General features: G+C 44.1%; 1 protein-coding gene across 5 annotated transcripts in view; it reads left to right on the top strand.

Annotated features, from left to right (window-relative positions):
- The window catches only part of MYO9A (myosin IXA), a 517,771-nt gene that overhangs the window by 122,842 nt on the left and 371,906 nt on the right, over positions 1–23,023 (top strand). For 4 of the 5 annotated variants that reach the window (XM_033919771.1, XM_033919772.1, XM_033919768.1 and 1 more), the window contains one exon: positions 12,274–13,187. In XM_033919771.1, the coding sequence (XP_033775662.1) occupies positions 12,345–13,187 (843 nt within the window). In that variant the 5' untranslated portion in view covers positions 12,274–12,344. Of the gene's footprint in view, positions 1–11,711; positions 11,766–12,273; positions 13,188–23,023 lie in introns of all 5 variants that reach the window. The other variant, XM_033919769.1, reaches the window with a different exon arrangement.

Here is a 23,023-nt window from a genome sequence, read left to right as displayed (position 1 = left end):
ATTGCATCATAATTCCCTTTTCTGAAGTTGAGCGCTGTTGTTGTGGTTCTTTTCACCCTGGATGATCCCAGTTCTAGTCTGCACTGGATCATGTTATGATCGCTGTTCCCCAGTGGGTCTAATACTGCTACTTCCTTTGCAGGTCCCCCCAGTCCACTGAAGATTAGATCAAGAGTAGCTTCTCCTCGTGTAGGTTTTGTGACCAGCTGCTCCAGGAAACAGTCCCTCGTGGCTTCCAGGAATTTGGTCACTCTCACGCAACTTGAGTGCCCGATACTCCAGTCTATCCCAGGGTAGTTGAAGTCCCCCATCACCACCACACTTCCATTCTTGCTTACCTGCCGCAGTTCAGTCTCCAGGTCCCGGTCGATTTCTTCCGATTGGCCAGGCGGACGATGGTATAGACCCAATTTGATGTCTGCTCCAGATCCTCCTGATAGCTTAACCCATATTGATTCCAAGCCATCAGCCCTTATTGCTGTTTCCATTTTGGTTGAGGGTATGGAGTCCTTTATGTATAGCGCTATTCCTCCACCCTTCTTGTGTGTCCTGTCTCTCCTGTAAAGTATGTACCCTGGTATGACTACATCCCATTTATTGTTATCAGCCCACCACGTTTCTGTGATTCCAATTATGTCTAGGGCTTTTTGACTGGCTATAATTTCCAACTCTCCCATTTTGGCCCTGAGGCTCCTCGCATTTGTGTAGAGGCAATATAGGTCCTGATTTGTCGCCCGCCCTGCTGTTTTCTTTCCATGGCTCGGCGCTCCCACCTGGCTTGCCTTTACTCGGTCATCCACCTCCCGTGGCGTGTCCGTTTTGCCCCCAGCCAGTATCCCCTTTTTTGGATGGTCCCCTGGCTCCCATTGTACTCTCTCGACCCTGCCTGTTAGATTCATTTGGGCACTGGGCCCCTGCATTGTATCTGTGGGCCCTTTTTCTGAAGATTTCCACTCAGTCCCTTTGTCCAAAAGTTCCCTCCCAGTCCCTTTGTCCAAAAGTTTCCTCTCAGTGCCTTTGTCCAAGATTTTCCTCTCAGTCCCATATGTGGGTCCCTTTTCTGAAGGTTCCCACTCAGCCCCTTAGTCCAAAAGTTCCCTCCCAGTCCCTTTGTTCAAAAAGTCCCTCTCAGCCCCTTTGTCCAAGAGTTCCCACTCAGTCCCTTTGCCCAAAAGTGTCCACTCAGTCCCTTTGTCCAAGAAGCCCCTCATAGTCCCTTTGCCCAAGAATTTCCTCTCAGTCCCTTTGTCCAAAAGATCCCACTCGGTCCCAAGCTCTCTTTTGCGATGTCCTTGCTCAGTATCATTTTTTGATACCAATGTCCGGTGTGTCGAGGCCAGATCGACTTCTGGCTTTCCCCTACTCCTCAGTTTAAAGCTAGGTCTATGGCGTTTTGGATGTTTCTTGCCAGCAGCCTCGTCCCAGCCGTGCTCAGGTGCAGTCCGTCTCTCCTGTAGAGCTTGTTCTTCCCCAAGAAGGTCGTCCAGTTTCGAACAAAGTGGAAACCCTCCTCCTCGCACCATCTCCTCAGCCATCCGTTCATTACTTGTAGTTCGCTCTGTCTCCTTGCGTCTGCTCTCGGTACTGGCAGGATCTCTGAGAAGGCTATCCTCCTTGATCTCAGCTTCAGTTTCCGCCCCAGGATCCTGAACTGCTCAGTCAGTGTAGTCCGGTTGAAATTTTTCCTGCTGACGTCGTTGGTTCCAATGTGGATTACAACTGCCGTCTCCTCCGTCTCGGCTCCCTCCAGGATTCTCTCAATTCTGCTGATGACGTCCGTTGTTCTTGCCCCCGGGAGACATGTCACTAGTCGGTCCTCCCTCCCTCCGGCAATGTGACTGTCCACTTCTCGCAGGATTGAGTCTCCCACTACAACAGCAGATTTCCCCTTCCTCAGATGTCTCTCTGGTCTCAGGTCCGTGTCCTCCGGGCTCTGCTGGATCTCCGCTGATCCTTCCGCCAGGTCCTGTTGGGTACCATCATCTGCTTTTTCAGACCCTACGCAAGGTCCCACTCCCATGGTGTCTAGTGGATCCTGACCTCCAGCTGCCGGTTCCCGTCTGATACGCTGGTGGTCCTGCGCCTCTGCCATCTGCCAGGCCTCCTCTATGAACTTCTCGAGCTCTCTGACTTGTTCTGTGATGTGGCTCTCTCTGGTAGTATCCTCCGTTTCCCCACACTGTTCCTCTATGGTGCAGAGTCCCTCCAGCTCCTGGACTCTAACCTGCAGCCTTACGACCTCCCTCTTCAGGCTATCCAGTTCCTGGCATCGATTGCATATGTATGCCCGCCTCCCAGAGGGGAGGTAGTCATACATATGACATGCGATGCAGTATACTGGGTAGCCCTGCTGGATTCCTGCAGCCTCCATTTCTCTGTTTTCTTTCCTATGTTCTGTAAGAGAAGAGAGAGAAAGAGAATGAGAATGAATAGAGAATAAATTAGAGAAAATGTACCTCAGGAATTTCTCTACTGGGCTGCCTGTGCTCCTGGCTCCTCCCTAAGGCACCTCCGCAAAGGCGCTCCCGCTAAGGCGAGCGCCTTTGCCGCTCGCCGAACGGCTGCGCGCCGTTTGCTCCCTGCCCTTTAAGGGGGAGCCCGGCTGAAGCCGCTGACGCGGTGTGGGTGGGCGGAGCTAACTCTCGCCCGCCCCTGGCTCACCGTGTCCCCCTCGCCTTCCTCCTCTCCTGCTCGCCGCCGCTGGAATCGGCAGCGAGCCCTGTAAATTCCACCCTCACCTGCCTGCCTCCTCGCCTGGTGCTGGTCTCCTGGCTGCGGCTCCCTGCCTTTTAAGGGGGAGCCCGGCTGAAGCCGCTGACGCGGTGTGGGTGGGCGGAGCTAACTCTCGCCCGCCCCTGGCTCACCGCGTCCCCCTCGCCTTCCTCCTCTCCTGCTCGCCGCCGCTGGAATCGGCAGCGAGCCCTGTAAATTCCGCCCTCGCCTGCCTGCCTCCTCGCCTGGTGCTACATATATAATTTGAAAAAAATATGTTTGTTTAAATTCTGCAGGATTGGAATACATCACTAATGGTTAATGCATCAAATAATAAACAAAGCCTCAGACCTCCAGCAACAGATACACTATTATAATATGTTGGTTCAGTGGAGTCCTGATGTCTTATTATTGGCTTCACTCACCCCCCCCTCCAAAACAGAGAAAAACAGAACAGAGTAAAAACTCTACTACTGTAGAAAAAATCTGTTCTGAAATAATTCCGATGTTTATAACCAACAAAATTTGATCTTTTCCTAACCAAAAGATCAAATTTTGTTGGTTATAAACATCAGAATTATTTCAGATCAGACCTTTTCTCCACAGTAGCTGCTTACCACGTTCACGAGTCTTCGTGGTCAAACAAGTGGCCATCACCCGGTGACCTCCATGGAGCACTCCGTTCCCCGGGAGCGATTAGGTAGGGCGAATTAGCAGGTTAATAAAGCAGATCTGTGAAAGGTACCCCGGAGTTGTGAGATCGCATTGCTCACAGCCCCATGCTTCTGCCGGAAGTCCCCCACTGTCCTTTTTAATGCTGCTGTTAGTTTCCCTTTAGAAAGAGAGGCATTCATAATTTTTGTGACACCTTCTATGAGACCCCTGCTTGCCTGCTGCACTATCTTTGATAGGTTGAGGAAACAGGTAGTATAAACCAGGTTGGTAGAAATTGCTGCAGGATGTGGGAAAATATAAACAGGTTTGGGGAGTAACCTAATGATTGAAGCAGTGGTCTAAGAATCAGGGAAGTTAGAATTAAATTTCACTGATTCCCAGTGTGACATTTGGCAAGTCACTTAGCTCTCTTTTGCCTCTGTTACAAACTTGGATTATAAGCCTTCCAGGGATTGGGAGATGCCTAGTGTACCTGGATGTAACTCACTCTGGAAAGCGGTGAACTAAATCAAAATAAAATGTACTTTTATAGCCACACTTTTTATAAAGTGTAGTTATTAAAGGTTAGGGAGAGCTCAATAAAATAAAAGAACAATGAGATACATCACTGATCCAAACTACCAACAGAAGAGAAGTACAAGCTAAGAAATGTCACAGACGTAAATCAACCTTTGCAATTGAATTGAGTAAAGCACCTCACAATTTTCTCATTTCCTTTGATACAACCGGAAAATAATCTCATGTGCACCAATATAACACCAAAAATATCCTCTCTCTCAACTATCCCTCCCCTAAGACCAGCATAAATCCTGAAAAACAAAGGAAAATCGATCTCTGGAAAAGTGAAAGAGAACACATCTCAAAAAACTAAGAAATTTATTTAAATAGTAAACTTCTGCCCCTGCGAGAAAGAGATAACCAATAGGGTTTTCAGATGGCTTGAAACTTTTGCCACCGAGGATCATCTTCAGAATTATCATCTCTTCGCTCCAGCAGTTGCACTTCAAAAAGAAGCCGCTACCAATGGTCAGTGTAGAGGACAAGAGTCTCTCCACTTAAATGTAAGTAAAATAGTTTTCTTATCCCCCAAACCAAAGCTTTTCGTACAAATAAGACTTGCCCTTCATAAAGATCCTGGAGTCCCCATTGCCATAGAAGAGTACACTGACTGAGCTCAACAGGAAGCTGATGGCACATAGCTGAGTAACATTACTCTATAATCTGTCTGCAAATAAGTTGCATACCCAGACATGCCCAAAACATATAACCTAAGGTTACCCAAGCAGTGTTACTCTTGGGGCAGCTACCATCCATCTTCATCCCACCTTTAAAGGCCCTCCACAAGGAAATATGAGTACGAAGGAGGAATCTATACTCCCCTAATGAGCATACATTATTGGTAGATATAAGAGGAATATTATTCATACATTGCCACAATACATCAACTGTAACAGAGGAACCCAAATCCTTTGACAAATCTGCAGAAGCTATGATATCTAATTGTACCGTTTACCTTATTGCTTGAGCCTGCAGCCGAAGATCGCGGTTACAGCGTCTTTGTGCTCTGAGCTGTTTCCTCCACTGCGATATTGCCTCTGACGTCAGAGGAGGGCGGGACCGCAGCAGAAGAAACAGCTCAGAGCACAAAGACGCTGTAACCGTGATCTTCGCTGCAGGCTCCAGCAATAAGGTAAACGGTTCGGGGAGGCCTGGAGCAACACGGAGGTCTTCCTGGGGGGGGAGGGGTGCGCAGTCTTTTGGGGGGGGGCAGTCCTTCGGGGAAGCCAGGAGGGAATCCGGATTGCAGCACTTCCCGACTGACCCTCCCTCCTCGCCCTCTAAAACAGGTGCGGCAGCGGCCAGCCAGCAAGAGCAGCACTGCCGCTCCTGCTTTAGGGGGAGAGGGTCCGAATCGGGAAGCCGATTTTTTAAAAATTTAAATTGATTCAAATCGATTCATCCGAAGTGAATTGGTGAACCGATTCGAATCGGGCAGCACTACCATCCAGTAAGAGCCTCCCCTCACCCTCTGGTCCTGTGCTCTAGCCATTAATGTTTCTTTCAAAATGGCTTGCGTGATACTTCCGTGAATCTTGTGAGATTGTCGCATGAAGTCTCAGCAGCCATTTTGAAAGAAATATTAGCGAAGCTACCGCAGGGGATCAGCACAGCCAAAAGCGCACCAGAGCAGAGTAGCCCAGCACGTGAGCAAACATTTGAAATCTGTGAGCGATGCAATCGCTCATACACGCATATTAGAGGGAACATAGTTTTTGTACTACTTTGGCTTATTCTGAAAGCCTAGATTGCTTTTATAAATAGAAATAGTTTGGGACTTCTCTCTGCCACAGTAGGAATACTGAAAGCACAGCTATTTGCCAGAAGTTAGTTTGTGCCCTTGAAAATATGCATTTGTAGTAAGTATTGTACAATAGAGCATTTAATAAATTTCTGAAGAATTGCAGTGTAAGCTCTCTAGTCATGCAGAAGTGTAGAATAATAAATAGACATTTGTTTTCTTGAATAACTTTACACTGTTGAATTTTTGTCATTTTTTCCATTTTAAACTAAATGATCTAGATAGCCTCAAGGAATGTAGCCCCAGTGGGCATATGGTAAATACTGTGAAACATGAACTAGCTGGCATTGATTTGCCGCCGCCTCTTGACTACTGTTGGTGTTGTATCAACCTTCTGAAAAAAGGTGTGCATTCCTTCATTATTCATAGAAATATGAGAGCAGATTCAAGCCCAATGGCTCTTCCAATCTGCCCATCTGCAATATCCACTATTTCCTTCTCTCCTTAAGAGATCACACGTGCCTGTCCTATGCTCTCTTAAATTCAGACTTAGGGCTAGATGCACTAAAGATACAGACTCGATCGCTGTTGGCCGATTCTCTGGCCGATTCTCCAGTAGCGATCGATGCCCTATCAAGTTTGCATGCAAACACGACTGATCAATCTCTCAGTGAGCAATTGACACTTGCGCAGAGCCCTAACAGAAGTGACAGGGGAAGCAGCCTCCTGTCAGGGCATTGCGATTCCCCCCCCCCCCCCTCGGCAGCAAAAAATGGCAGGAGGGATGCTTACTCCCTCCTGCCAATGCAATTCTCCTCCCCCCACCCATATGGTAGGGAGGGATGCCCACTCCCTCCTGCCAATATGACTCCTCCACGCGGCAGTGATATGGCAGGAGGGATGCCCATTCCCTCCTGCCCCTGACTAAGAAGAAAAACACACGTTTTATGAATCAGGTCGGTAATAGTGATCGTTGCTAAAGCTGTGAAAACAGATTTAATGATGATCACTGATTTTAATGCTTCTAGACCAGTGGTCTCAAACTCAAACCCTTTGCAGGCCCACATTTTGGATTTGTAAGTACTTGGAGGACCGCAGAAAAAAATAGTTAATGTCTTATTAAAGAAATGACAATTTTGCATAAGGTAAAACTCTTTATAGTTTATAAATCTTCCCCCCCCCTCGTAGGCCTGCATGTTCCCCCTTCTTTGCAGTGTCCTCCAGCTTCACCCCTAGCCTCCCAGTTTTAGTTTCAGCTAATTACTGCAGCCTGCAGAGAGAATCACCGGTGCTGTAGTGTTCCTTGCAGGCTGCCTTCGGCCTCCACAGCACGTTCCCTCTGCCGTGGTCCCGCCCCTCCTTTGACGTCAGGAGTAAAATTGCTGCAGAGGGAATGTGCTGCTGAGGACGACGGCAGCCTACAAGGATCCCTACAGCTCCAGCAATCCTCTCTGCAGGCTGCAGTAATTATCTGAAGGTAAAAGCGGGAGGCCAGAGGGAAGCTGGAGGATGCTGCAAAGAGCGGGCAGCACTAGTACAGACAGCAGTAGTACAGACTGCGGGCCGCAAAATAGTACCTGGCAGGCCGCATGTGGCCCCCGGGCCCCGAGTTTGAGACCACTGTTCTAGATCATGGTCTTTGTCTCCGCCACCTCTACAGAAAGACTATTGCATGCATTAACCACCTTTTCTGTAAAAAATATTTCCTTAGATTACTCCTGAGCCTATCTCCTCTTAACCTCATTCTATGCCCTCTCACTCTGGAGTTTCTTTTCAGTTGAAAGAAACTTGCCTCATTTGTATTTATGCCACATAGGTATTTAAACATCTCTCTCATATCGCCCCTCCCGCCTTTACTCAAAAGTATATGTATTTGAGATCTTGAAGTCTGTCCCTGTATACCATATGATGCAGACCAACAATCATTTTAATTGCCTTCCTCTGAATTGATTCCATCCTATTTATATCTTTTTGAAAGTGTGGTCTTCAGAATTGTATTTTGTAAAATTTTTTGGTATTTATATACCGCCTATCAAAGTTATCTAAGCAGTTTCCAATCAAGCACTCAAGTATTTTTCTATATCTCTCCCGGTGGGCTCACAATCTTTCTGATGCCCCTGGGGCAATGCAGGATTGAGTAACATGCCCAGGGTACACAATATTCTAAATGAGGCCTCACCAGAGTCTTATATAGGGTCATCAATACCTCCTTTTTCCTACTGGCCATTCCTTTCCCCTTTTGCCGTTACCTTTTCAACCTGTTTGGCCTTAAGATCATCACATACTATCATACTCAAGTCCTGCTCCTGTTTCATGAACAAAAGTTCTTCACCTCTAAACTGTACTGTTTCTTCGGGTTTGTGCAACCCAAATTGGATGACCTTGCATTTCTTAGCATTAAATTTTAGTTGCCAAATTTCAGACCATTCTTCAAGCTTCAGTAGGTTCTTCCTCATAAGGGGTGTCTACTCTTTTGCAGATTTTGGTATTATCCGCAAAGTGGCAAATCATACCAGTCAGCCTTTCAGCAATATTGCTTAGAAAAATGTTAAAAGAACAGGCCCAGGAACTGAACCTTGAGGCACACTATTGGTAACATCCCTTTCCTCAGAGTGATCTCCATTGACTACTACCTTCCACTCAACCAGTTCCTGACCCAATCTGTCACTTTGGGGCCCATACTGAGGGCACAGTTTATTTATTAGATGCCTTGTGTGGAACACTGCCAAAGGCTTTACTAAAATCTAAATATACCACATCTAGCACTCTCCCTCTATTCAATTCTCTGATTACCCAGTCAAAGAAATTGATCAGATTTGTCTGACGACCTGCCTCTAATGAATCCATGTTGCCTCGGGTCCTGTAATATACTGGATTCCAGAAACTGCTAGTCTGTTTTAAAATCGTTTCCATTAATTTACTTTCCACAGAAGTCAGACTTACTGGCCTGAAGCATTGAAAATGTCAGCCAGTGGAGCCACCAGAACTTCCCTAAGTTTCCTCAGTACAATAATAACAATTTATTATTTCTATAGCACTACCAGGCACATTCAGTGCTGTATATCGGACATTCAAGAGACAGTCTCTGCTCAAAAGAGTTTATAATCTAATTATGACAGACACACAAGACAAAAGAGGGAGTCAGAACATAGTGCTTGTGTAAGCAATTATAGAGGTGCTGTACACCATCTGGCCCCATCTGTAGTGAGTTCTGCATGGACACAGTCCTCTGAAAATTGATCAATCGCATCTCCAGCCTTATTTGCTTTTTTCTGCGGTCCTGCTCCCAGTGCTATAGTGTTTTGCTAATCTTAAACATATCACTCCAAAGTTAAAGATTCTACAAATAACTTCAAGATGCAGGAGATAAGGATGTCTAAAATGGTTCCCAAATTATCTATAATTGGACACCTTGTTTATATCCCTATGGTTGAGCATTCCAGTCTGAGAAGGTGAATGATTAAGGCTCTCCACCGTGATAATATGGGCTTATCCTAGAACAAGCAGATAGCATATTCTCACATATGGGTGACGTAAATCCACGGAGCCCGGTATGGACAGTTTGACAAATGAACTGTCACTTTAAGTTGAAAAACTGTGCATGCATTAGTGCCTTCCCGCCCAACGACAGTACGAGCCCCTCAGTTCTTCATTTTCTGTGGAGTGAAATTTGTTTTCACTGAATTCTGTTCAGTTTTTTATTGCCTTCCCGCTTTGCGTCTTTGATTTTCTATTCTATGTTTTTTCTTTCGAGTTTAGTAATTCGGTTTATTTTGACTGGTTTTCTAAATAAATAAATAAAGTAAGAAAACTTTGCCGTCAAAGACCTCTTCCGTCCGTGGTGACAGCTTGTGCAGCGGTAATTACGGTTTTTTGTTTGCTGATCTTTTTCAAAGGTTGATGGCTTTCTTCTGTAACACCTCTTTAATTTACTACTTTAAAATAATTTCTTCTGTGCCTATTTTTCCTGTCTTCGTTCTTCGGCACGAACATGGACGGTGCCAGGTCTTCACAGCCTTTGACATCGAAAGCATCAACATCAGCATCGTAGGACATTCCGGTATCAGGGAAGCTAGTTAACAGGCCATCCGCTTCCCAACAAACTTCACAGGTCTCTACAGCATGAAGTCATTCGATGCAGACCAAACAACGACACCACCATTCCCTAGCTTCGCAGGCTGTCTCTCCTTCACAGTGTGCATCCTCATCCAGGTCACCCATACTGAGACAATCTGCTGCATTGATGGTACCTGCTGTTGAGTCTATAGTACCGGTGCATACTGCAGGTCTTTAGAGCAGTATTTCTCAACTCGGTCCTGGAGTACTCCCTTGCCAGTCAGGTTTTCAGGATATCCACAAAAAATATGCATAAACTTGATTATATGCAAATTTATTTCATGCATATTCATTGTGGATATCCGGAAAACCTGACTGGCAAGGGAGTACTCCAGGACTGAGTTGAGAAACACTACTCTGGAGCATCGAATCAGTTGATGCAGACCACCCTTTGATGCCGTTGCTCCCCAGCTTCGCAGGTTGTCTCTCCTTCATGGTATTCATCAAGGTCAACCATTCTGAGACAACTTGATGTACCAATGGTACTGTCTGTTGAGCCTATAGTACTGGTGCATACTTCAGGTCTCTACAGTATTGAGTCAATCGATACAGACCACACATCGACGACATCGCTCCCCAGCTTTGCAGGTTGTCTCTCCTTCATGGTGTGCTTCGAGGTCGACCATTTTGGGACAGCCTGCTGCACCGATGGTACAGATATAGTACATTAACTGGCTTTCCTTTATCCACGTTTATTCACATCTTCAAAGAAATGCAGGAAATTGGTGAGGCAAAACCTCCAGTGGCTATACCCATGCTGACTCTATCCCATTAAACCATGTTTGTCTACTTGTTCCATAAGTTTATTTTTTATAATGGTTTCAACTATTTTTCCTGGCACTTTCCCCCGGATTCTCTAACCGGCACCCATGTCGGTGGCTGCCTTAGGAAGTGGACGCCATAGGAGGAGCCTTAGGCGCCTGGGCCAATCAGAGCCTTAGGCCCCACTCTTTGCATCCAAGGATGAACCGGGAAGGAGAAGGCCCTCCATTTTGAAGAGGTGGGCCTGCTGGCAAGAGGGAGTGGGCATCCCTCTTGCTGGTTATCCAGTAAAGGTATTGGGATGGGGTGTGTGTATGGTAGGGGGTCATTAAAGCAGGAGAGAGTGGGCATCCCTCCTGATTTTAGAGGGAGAGAGTGTCGGGGGAGTATCGGGGTATCTTCAGGCAGGAAGGAGTGGGCATCCCTCCTCCCAATTTTAGGTGGGAGGTGTTGGAGGATGTCTTCAGTTAGGAGGGTGTAGGTATCCTTCTTGCCAATTGTGTGTGTGTGTGTGTGGGGGGGGGGGGTTCAGGCTGAAGCAGCTGGCTGAACTTATCGCAGCAGGGGAATTTCCCCCAATCAGCTGAGCCGGCAGGACTCCCAAAAGCTGCATTTTTGGCACGTCCTGCTGGCTCAGCTGATTGGAGGTTCCCCTGCCGTGATCAGCTGATAGCAAGCTGCGGTTTAGTTTCAGGATCTACTGGCAAAGATAGGTGGCTGAAATGTAGGCCAGGGTTTTCTGGGCCTACATTTCAGCCGCCTATCTTTGAATGGATCACGCCTACACAAGCGCTTTAGGCTACCTAAGGCCCCTTCTAGCATTGGCCACACCTACTTTGGTGTTCGGTGGCCTAAAATGCCTACATAGGCGTGATTCTGGCACCTTTTTTTAGGCCCTTGCAGGCACCATTACCTTGCCATTTTTTGTTGTTTCTAATAGAGTTTTTCAATTAATTTAGACATTGATAGGGTAAGTTTAGGCGCCGGTTTAGAATTTCTCTATTTATGCCTCTTTTCTGTTAGGAAGGAATCATGTTTGCCTTGTTATTCCTTCTGCTTTAATATAAGAAATACTGACTAACCAAGCTGCATACCATCCTATATAATAGAGCTCAGTTTGTTGCTCTTTATCTCCACCTGCTGGCAGAAGTCAAAACAAGCTGGATCCATCTGCTGTGACTAAAGGAAAGAAAATTATCAGGTAAGACATAATTTTTCCATATTTTTGTTAACTGTACTCTCTTTCATTATATGTTTTATGCTTGGGTGTAATATTTCAAAGCTTCATAAAAAAATTTTTTTAAAAATTTTAAGCTATTTATTTCCAAAGTGTAAATTACAAATTTTCAGAAGAATCTGAGATGAAGACAAAACAGAGAAAGTAACAAGAGATTTGATATTAGAGAGAAAACTGTTCACACCAAATCTTCAGCAGTGTAAAGATCTAACACAGTTTGACTTTTCAGAAACATCTCATTATGCTTATGTTTTCTTGTGTAATGTAAATGCTTATATTTTAGCTTTATTGGAAGATTAGATAGCATTATTTTATGCCAGCATCCTGAGACCAAGATCAGGAATGGAATTCTGCCACCTTTTACAAGCATAAAATTTCAATAAAAAATGTTTTAGCATATGAGGTAGATGAACGTGAATGGATAGTTTATAAAATATGTTTTAATTTATTTTGTTCTTCTTTTATTTTATAGTTGTGATGTCATGAAGTGTTACCGGATTGTTCCAGTGAAACACTGCATCTGCTGATGGGAAAGGATCCAATATGAATGTGAATGATGTGGGAGGAAGGCGGCGCTTTGAGGACCCCGAGTTCACATTACATATCTATCCTGGTAGCATTGCAGAAGGGACAATCTACTGCCCTATTACTGCAAGGAAGAATTTCACAGCTGCAGAGGTGATTGAGTCCCTCATCAACAAACTACAGCTTGACAAAACCAAATGTTATGTTCTTGCTGAGGTGAAGGAATTTGGTGGGGAAGAATGGATTCTGAATCCCACAGACTGCCCTGTCCAGCGCATGATGCTATGGCCCCGCATGGCATTGGAGAACCGCATCAGTGGGGAAGATTATCGCTTTCTCTTGAGGGAGAAAAACGTGGATGGTTCAATTTATTATGGGAGCCTACAGTCATGGTTGCGTGTGACAGAAGAGCGCCGCAGGATGATGGAACGTGGCTTCCTTCCCCAACCACAGCAAAAGGATTATGATGATCTGTGTAGTTTGCCAGACTTAAATGAAAAGACCCTTCTAGAAAATCTTAGAAACCGTTTTAAGCAGGAAAAGATCTATACTTATGTAGGGAGCATTCTAATTGTCATCAATCCCTTCAAATTTCTCCCCATTTACAATCCCAAGTATGTCAAAATGTATGACAACCACCAACTGGGAAAGCTGGAGCCCCATATCTATGCAGTTGCAGATGTGGCCTATCATGCTATGCTCCAGCGTAAGAAGAACCAATGTATTGTGATTTCAGGAGAAAGTGGGTCAGGGAAGACACAGAGTACCAACTTCTTGATTCATCACCTCACTGCCCTCAGCCAGAAAGGTTTTGCTAGTGGTGTGGAACAGATTATTCTTGGTGCTGGACCTGTACTTGAGGTAAGGTTGAAAATATCTTATAATGCAATTATTCATCATCATCAAAGCAGAACGTCTACGGCTTTTACTCAGTGAGATAGCAGAGCTTGCCAAGAGCTGTTAGTAAGCTATATCATAAATCAAGCCTATTATAAATGAAATATACATTATTTTATAAAATTCTGAGTCTTAGCCTAAAACGGTGATTTATAATGTGTGGCCACAGGCCTGCATGCAGCTCCTGTAGTTCTCCAGTGTGGCCCTCAAACAGTTGGCTGGCATGCCTGTAAATCCTGTAAATGTGTTAATTTCAATCTTGCCCATTTGAAACAAATATTGTGCATTTCTACCAAAGAATAGGGAGACAATATTTTATATATATAGACCATATTTAAATATGGTCTGATTTGGGGGAAAAAGTAGACCATGGGGATTAAGTTATTTTTAGGGTTGGTGTTTTCGCAATGCAAATACGTCATTTGCCCTTGCTTTACCATGCTACAGATGACCCTAATCCTGCCAAAATCTGAAGTAGAATATAGCTTGCTGGGATTTGGAACTCGCTTCCAAACTTCTGTTCTGGGCCTCAACATGTTTAACACTGATCCTGCTTATCTGAATGACTGGCATCTCTTTGTAGAAATCACAAAATATAGAATGATCCTTGTGCCATTTCTTGGATGTTTAAGTTTAATAGTTCTGACTAATTATAAACCTGTCCAGTTTATAGATAGGCATTTAACTTCAATGTATGAGCTGATAATGCTTGCATAAACTGTTTGTCTGATAAGGCTGGCAAGATCCAACTTCATTGCCTTCATGTTTCAGAAAAATATGAATGCAGATCTCAGTGAAACCTATTAGCTTTTTATTCACAGCTGTATCTTTGAAGGGCTGTATCTTAGAATCCTCTGAAGAGCTTAAGTTAACTATAAGAAAGTTATATTTTTTTAATTATTAGGTAAAGTTATAAAGCTGAGTTAGATTAATTGCATTAAGATAACACATGTTGCAGTGATAGCACATATAATGTTCCATGTTATTTGACATTTAGGTGGTAGTTTTATTAAGAATATTTTTTACAAGTTTTTGCCTATATGTCCACACAAAAGTCCTCAAAATTATCCCATGTGTAAAATTATGCACAATGATGGGAAGCTAGGTACTTTTTTTTTTTTGGGGGGGGGGGGGGATAGTTTGAGTGATGTGCAGGTAGAGTTGCAAAATTTGCTTGTATAGTAAATATATGCACACATTTATACCTGAACAGGTGTAAATATATTCAGTTTCATTTTTCTGTAATTTCTACTGGATTTGTGAGGCTAGTTTATACAGAAAATAAGAACATAAGAATAGCCTTACTGGGTCAGAGCAATGGTCCATCTAGCCCAGTATCCCGTCTTCACAGAGGCCAATCCAAGTCAAAAGTACCTAGGAAAAACCCCAAATAGTAGCAGCATTCCATCCTATCGATCCAGGGCAAGCAGTGGCTTCTCCCATGTCTATCTCAACTCAGACTTTGGACTTTTCCTCCAGGAACTTGTCCAAACCTTTTTTAAAGCCAGCTACATTAACCACTCTCACCAAATCCTCTAGCAACGCATTCCAGAGCTTAACTGTTCTCTGAGTGAAAAAATATTTCCTCCTATTGGTTTTAAAATGATTACTCTGTAACTTCACTGAGTGTCCCCTAGGGCTCCTTTTACTAAGGTGTGCTAGCGGTTTTAGCGTACGCTAAACGCTAACGCCTCCATAGAGCTTGCATTGGTAGTTTTCGTTTAGTGCATGGTTAGCACGTGCTAAAAACGCTAGCGCACCTTAGTAAAAGGAGCCCCTAGCCTTTGTAAATGCAGTAAAAAATCAACCCACTTGTACCTGTTCTACAGCACTCAGGATTTTGTAGACTTCAATCATACCCCCCCTCAGCCGCCTCTTTTCCAACCTGAAGAGCCCTAACCTCTGTAGTCTTTCCTCATATGAGAGGAGTTCCATCCCCTTTATCATCTTGGTCGCTCTTCTTTGAACCTTTTTTTAGTGCTGCTATATCTTTTTTGAGATAAGGAGACCAGAACTGAATGCAATACTCAAGGTGAGGTTGCACCATTGAGTGATACAGAGGCATTCTTAGTATTGTTTACCATCCCTTTTCTATTAATTCCTAGCATCTTGTTTCCTTTTTTTGGCTGCTGCTTCACATTGGCATTCACATTTCAGCGTATTGTCCATGATGACACCCAGATCTTTTTCTTGAGTGCTGACCCCCCATGGTGGACCCTAGCATCCAGTAACTATGATTTGGATTATTCTTCCCAATGTGCATCACTTTGCATTTGTCCACATTAAGGGCTCTTTTTACAAAGGTGCGCTAACGTTTTTAACGCACACACCGGATTAACGCGCACTATAGCGCGCGCTAGCCGAAAATCTACTGCCTGCTCAAAAGGAGGCGGTAGCGGCTAGCGCACACGGCAATTTAGCACACGCTATTCTGCGCATTAAGGCCCTAACGCACCTTTATAAAAGGAGCCCTAAATTTCATCTGCCATTTTGGACACCCACTCTTTTAATTTCCTAAGGTCTTCCTGCAGTTTTTCACAGTCTACATTCGTTTTAACAACTTTGAACAGTTTAGTGTCATCTGCAAATTTAATCACCTCACTTGTTCCAATTTCCAGATTATTTATAAATAATAAGAGAAGGCAGGGAGTATGTACCTGTATGGGGCTGATGGAAGGCAGAGAGGCAGAGTCAATAGCATATTTTTCAATCCAAACTGGGCTGAACAAATGCCGATGGAAGGATGATTTGGAGCTGTCTACCAACCATTCTTGCATTATCTTGTGATTTTCAAAATTATTAGGGGCATTTCATCTTCTTGCTTCTGGTTCCTTCTAGAATACAGTGGCTGGGTTGTACAAAACTACCATTTCCAAGAACTTCCATCAGGTTCTGAAAGCTATACTCTGAAAAGAAGGGCAAACAGGATTTGTCAGCACAGAAAATAACTTTTTTATGGTATGGCTGGGGTGCTCAGTATGCTAAGTGCCATAGACTATACCTACAGTATGTATCTCTTTTGCCACCTGGGGACAGCGAGACCGATCAAAACTGCAAGTACTACCATTTCATTAGTGTGAAGGTAATACCTTGCCCTCATATTTATAATCAGCATGGTCACAAGACACCCAGGCAACACACATGAATCTACATCTGGTGGCCAGTCTGCCCTGTTCATACAGTTTGAGAAGTATCAGGATGAATGCCTGCTTAGTAAGTATTTGCTTCTCCTCTTCTTGTCATATTTGTAGCCACACTGAAGGATTAGTAGTCCTCAGAGGTTTCTTCTGGTGGGGACTTGACCAACCTACAGATCTTTAAGTTAAATGAGCATACCTTTAGCACAATGGCCTAAAGCTGACAGCCATGTTTGAATACATGATCAAGGCAGGCTTAAGGTAAAGTATAGGCAAAAAAGCACATCCTTAAAGCCCAAACCTTTGGGTATTCCTGTCAGATGTGTTTATTTGTTGGTTCCCACCATAGGCTTTTGCACAGATAAATTAGCTGCCAGCCAACGATGAGTGGAAGATAGAACGAACAGAGCCATTGCAGACTGCAGAAGTCTGTGTATTCTTCTCATCAGCTATGCAGTTTGCAGTAGAAGTGTGCAAGCATTGTTTCTTACCTGCTGTTTTCTTCTCTAATAGCTTTCCTTTGCAGTCAGAACTATGCAGGGCTATATAGTCATGCAATACCCACCATCCCTACTTGCAGAGGAAAGCCTCTAGAGGAGGAGGCGGCAGCAAAATATGAAGTGCTGCTCGCTATCACCTGCCTACTAGAGGGATATGGTTGGTTAATAAAGATGATTATTAAGCCACACGGAGGTAGGGAGATGAAGGAAGTGGTGTAATAAGGCAAAACAGTTTCATAGAGCTTAATGTATTGGTTTTCACATATTTGTGGGGGTTTAAGAATGTGTTTCTATTACTGTGTTGGATCCTACATGCTTTCTTGCTTAGGGCTTACCAAAGGGTTAATTCTATGTAGCAAGGCAGATGGCCCTAGGACTGGTGATAAACAGTAGATCTCTCTGCCTTAATGTGCTTCTATATATCCTGGTCATCAGCTCTTATCTTATCTTTTCTCCATCTGTACTCATTCCCTCGGTGTTCTGATCTCCTCCCATGGTTTTCAGTATCACCTCTATGCTAATGATTCCCACATCTACCTTTTTACACCAGAAATCTCTACAGGAATCCAGGCCCGAATCTCAACCTGCCTGCCTAACATTGCTGCCTGGATGTCCCATCACCACTTAAAACTAAACATGACCAAGGTTGAGTTACTTATCTTTTCCCCCAAACCTACTTCTCCCCTCCCCCAACTCTATCTCAGTGGGTAACATTCTCGTCCTCCCTGCCATCTTTGACTCCTCTCTTTCTTTCTCTGCTCAAATCCAACAGACTGCCAAAACCTGTAGTTTCTTTCTTTATAGCATCTCCAAAATCTAACCCTTCATGTCATGGTGCATCCGGGAAGGGGCCTGAGGCTCTGATTGGCCCAGGTTGTATAAGGCTCCTTCCATAGGAGATGCCTTAAAGAACTTGGGCCATTCAGAGCCTGAGGCCTCTCCCTGGTGCATCCCAAGATGCACTCGGGAGGGGAAAGCCCATTTTTGAAGATGCAGGCCAGCTAGGAGGGAGTCCGTATCCCTCCGTGCATCTATTTGGAAGTAAACTGGAGGGGGCGTTGGAGGCGGGGTGGGGGGAGGTGTTCTATGGCAGGGGGGGTCGCCGCCATTCCGGGGAGGGGGTGTTTGCCGGTGGCATGGATTTCTTCACAGCGGGAGAAAATTGGCATCTCTCCTGCTGCAGGTGGGGGTGTTGCTGCCATTCCGGGGTGGCTGTTCACCACAGGTCTCTTTGCAGCGGAAGAGAATCAGCATCTCTCCCGCTGCAGGTGAGGGGGGTTTGTTGGTTGACAGCAGGGAGAGATTGAACATCTCTCCCGCTGTTGTGTTTTTTTGGGGGGTGTGGGTTCCTTTTTTTTTTTGCGCATGTACCCATTGCTATCACCAGCGATGGGCACATGCAAATTTAGCGAATCTTTGCTGCTGTCCGCCTACCTCATTTGCATACGTGATTTTTGGAGAATGTCTCGCTTTTTTTGATTCGCTATCAAAACAGCTGTGTTAGCTGACCGTTGCTTTTTAATATGGGTTTTTGAGAATCCTGGCCTTAGTTATTTCATCTTTGTAGGTATACCTCCGTTTTGGCATTATCTTGTAATGAGTTCTACTGGCTAAGACTGAGGAGAGTGGGTGGAGAACTACAGGAGCAGAGTAAGAAATTGGCATCTCCATGAGTAAATAAGTAAACTACACTTTGTAAAACAGAAGATAAAATTAACATTCTGAGGAAAAAGCATGTAGAAAACTTGCTGGGAGGAGAAAGGCTATTTGAACAATTTGTTTTGGATATGTCTCTAGGAGGCATTGGCTTCTTGAAGTGTTTATTATCTTCCTGTAAAATGTTTATTCTTAATATGCCTGCTAGTGTGCCTAGGAAGGATTTATGTGTTTGCACGCAGTTTAATTTGGAGTTTTAACCTAGCTTTAAACTCAGGAGTGTTTATTTTTATGTCCAGCCTTTTCTAGAGTCTCTCCCTGAAAATGTCTTAATTGGCTAATTTTAGATCCTGTAAGTTACTGATTTGAAAATCACCCTGCACGATATACCAGAAGATTGTTTTATGTATTTTATTTCACAGTGGTAATAGATAAATACATTGCCAAGAATAACTGATTTCTTGTTCTCAGTCATGTAATGATTAATGAATACAGCAAACTTATTTGAAACAAGCTTGCAATTAATTCAATGAATCTATGTAAAATTCACAGCTATAACAAAGTGGTTTTCAAATCTTCCAGTAAAGGCTGGTACAGCCTGAAACTGTCTGCTATTTTCCTTCAGCTGAAAGTGTAGGTTGCACTGTTGCAGAAGGGGTGCAATGCGATATGTTGCCGCTTCTTAAGTCACAGGAAGAAAATGGGCACCACAGATATCAATGCCCTGGTGCTGTCCTGTTTGCAAGATGAGCCTTCAAATGTGTTTTGTTCCCCATTCCTTGTCCCTGGTCAGCATGATTCTCCAGAGAATATAAGTCATCCATTCCTAGTCATTCCGGAAGTACCAGACTGGCATGGCTGCCTGCCCAAGGTGTACAGATCTCTTGTGCCACCTGGCAGGCCCTCCTCCTTTGCTTGCAATGTAGGACCCAATCATCATGGGAGGAACCAGATTTTTTTATGGCTTGGTCCTCGAGAGTTGATAATTGAGGAGCAAAAGTTATTCAGCTTCAGTCATCTCTGTACTCTTCAAGGGGAGAAAGGTGCTGCTAGACCCATGAGAGGAGGAGGAAGGGCCGGAGGGAAGTGAGAAAGGTCTTCTGGAACCAAGAAAGGAAGGGGAGAAGAAGAAGGAAAGCAAAAGAGTTGCTGGACAAAGGAGATGAAGGAAGAGAGTGTCAAATACTGAACCCACAGTGGGAAAGTAGACGTGAAGGAGTGCAGGCAAGTGAGCCAGATGCTTGGTAGGTGGAGGGGATAGGGAGAGACGCTGGTAGGGTTGGAGAGGAGAGAGACATGGTGTGGAAGAAGAAGAGAGGGGAGAAGTTGGATACAAGGAGGTAACAGACAGAGAGGGGAAATGATGTGTATTGGGATGGATAGAAACAGGGACACAAAGGGGAGATGCTGTGTGGGGATAGTATGTGAACACTGAGGGGCAGTGCTTGGATACAGGAGGGAGTGTATGACAATAAAGGGGAGATGGTAGACATGGAAGAGAATAGGAACACAGAAAGGAAATAAGAAGCATATAGGAATGATGTTTGACACAGGGGAGAGGATAGGGAGATAGATAATGATTGATATGAGCACAAGGGAGATACTGGACAGAGAAGGGAGATGCTAAACATGGGGTACAAAAGGGACATAGAGATGGAAGATGGATGGTGGATATGGAGAGAGAAGTGATGTCGAATGAATAGGAGTCTCTAGTGAGTGAGTTAAAATAAGATAGAGGGAAGCAGAAACCAGAGCCTGAGACCAACATGATTTGAAAAATAAAATAAGTAGACAACAGAACGTAGGAAAAATTGTCTTATTTTCAATTTTGTGATTAGAGTATGTCAGATTTGAAATGCATATCCTGCCAGATCTGGTGTTATACATGGCTGGGGCCCAGTGCAGAAATTTGAGAAGTAACCCCAAAGCCCACTATCAGGCTGCATTTTGTTTAGTTTCTCCATGCTTGAGGCTCTCTCTTGTCAGGGCTAAGGGCAGTTGCCCTAGTTGTAGTCCCTTAACACCATTCCTGGCATGTGCTGTCTTTATATTTTACACAGTACAGGAATAAATACATCTCTGTTTCTCTGGTGTTGTACTGGATAACTTTTCAAGGCTTGTGCAGATGGGGGTCAGAGCTGATGGGGACAGGGACAAATTTTGTCCTCGTGTCATTCTCTAAATTCCACACCAAACGTTGGATGACCTATACAGAAAAGGAAAAAGTATGCAGTGTTTAGCCAGTGTGCTATTTTATAAAAAAAAACCTTTTAAGATGATGGTTTTCCACCATATTTTAATAACAGCCAAATACAAAAGAAAAGACATCAAATGTACTCTCTAGCTGCTGTTATGTCTAAACAGACTTTTAAATTGCTTTTACTTGTGACATAACATTTAGATTTCAGGGATTTACTTTAAACAAACAAGTGGGCCCTGCATTTGTTTTGTTTAATACTACAAAGATGAGTGTACAAAGAGAACAGACATTCCTTCTAGTACTGCTAAATCGAGAAACATGTGCTTTCATAGCACTTTACAGTACATATGCAACAAAAAAAGTAATGTGGCAATGAAAAGATAGAAATTATTTTTCTGTTTCTCATAGTACAAGGGTAATCAATTCCAGCCCTCGAGAGCCACAGGCAGGTCAGGTTTTCAGGATATCCACAATGAATATGTATGAGATGGATTTGCAAGCACTGCCTCCTTGAGATGCAAATCTATCTCATGCATATTTATTGTGGATATCCTGAAAATCTGACCTGCCTGTGGATCTCGAGGACTGGAATTGCCTACCCCTGACATAGTATAATATCTCTGCAAGTTCAGGCATTTTTCATAATTTCTGAATTCAGATTTTGACTAAGCAATTTCACCTTCTGCAATAGATAAAATGAGCACATATCAAATGTGGATTGATGAATAAGCGCAGATATTCTCACATGTGAGTGACATCATCCACAGAGCCCCGGTACGGACAGCTGCTAAAGTGTTTGTGCACTTTAAGAACTTTAGAAATTTCATGACTAACTGCACTGTGCATGCGCGAGTGCCTTCCTGCCCAACGTAGGCACCCAGCTCCTCAGTTCAGTAAACCAGCTAAGAAGCCAAACAGGGGAGGTGGGTGGGTTGTAAGAATATCTGTCTTCTGTCCCTGGATAACAACTGTTACGTTAAGTAACTGTGTTTTATCCAAGGCCAAGCAGGCAGCATATTATCACATGTGGGTGACCTCCAAGCTAACCAGAATGGGATGGTAGGAGTGTTGGCCTTTTAGGAAAATAAATTTTGCAATGCTGTCTGGCCAAAATGCCCATCCTGTCTGAAAAAGGATTCCAGACAGTAATGAGAGATGAAGGTATGAACCGAGAACCATATAGCAGCTTTGCAGATTTCATCAATAGGAGTACAGCGGAGAAAAGCTACTGAAGCTTCCATAGTTCGAACCTTGTGGGCTGTGACACAACCCTCTAGTTGTAGCCCAGGCTGAGCATAACAAAATGAGATGCAAGTAGTCAACCAGTTGGAAATTGTCCTTTTGGAAACAGGGTGCCCCAACTTGTTTGGATCAAAGGAGACAGAAAGTTGTGGAGACGATCCATGTGATTTAGTTTGTTGCAAATAGTAGGCCAATGCTCGTTTGCTATCCAGATTATGAAGAGCTGTTTCTCCAGGATGAGAATGAAGCTTGGGAAAAATACTGGAAGAATAATGGATTGATTGAGATGGAACTCGGTGACAACTTTTGGTAAGAACTTCAGATGACTGTGGAGCACCACCTTATTGTGATGGAATACTGTAAATGGTGGATCCGTTACCAATGCTTGAAGTTCACTGACTCTGCGAGCAGAAGTTAGAGAAATAAGAAAAACTACTTCCCAAGTAAGGGATTTAAAATGAGCTGAAGACATTGGTTCAAATGGAGGCTTCATCAGTTTAGCAAGTACAACATTAAGATCCCAAGCTACTGGAGGTGGTTTGAGAGGTGGTTTAACATTGAAAAGTCCTTTCATAAATTTGGAAACTACCAGATGAGCAGCGAGAGGTTTTCCATCCACTGGTTGATGAAAAGCAGCAATTGCACTGAGATGGACTCTAATAGAAGTGGACTTGAGGCCAGAATGCAACAAATGCAGAAGGTAATCCAAAACCGAAAAAAGAGAGGTGGATTTTGGGTCCTGATAATGCAGAAAACCAAGTTAATTTTTTAGTATAACACTGTCGTGTGGCTGGTTTTCTGGAAGCATCCAAAATGTCTCTGATCGATTGAGAGAATGGGAGGTCAGTAGAAGTCAGTCGTAGAGATACCAGGCTGTCAGGTGCAAAGACTGTAGGTTGGGATGTAGAAGACAACCATGACTCTGCATAAGAAGAGATAGAAAAATTGGTAGAATTAGTGGCTCCCTGATGCTGAGTTGAAGTAGAAGGGAGAACAAAGGTTGCCGGGGCCACTGAGGAGCTATCAGAATCATGGTGGCTGACTCCTGTTTGAGCTTGACAAGTA

This window comes from Geotrypetes seraphini, chromosome 14 (genome assembly GCF_902459505.1).
Source record: "Geotrypetes seraphini chromosome 14, aGeoSer1.1, whole genome shotgun sequence".
Lineage (NCBI taxonomy): Eukaryota > Metazoa > Chordata > Amphibia > Gymnophiona > Dermophiidae > Geotrypetes > Geotrypetes seraphini.
This window is presented reverse-complemented; position numbering and strand designations above follow the sequence as displayed.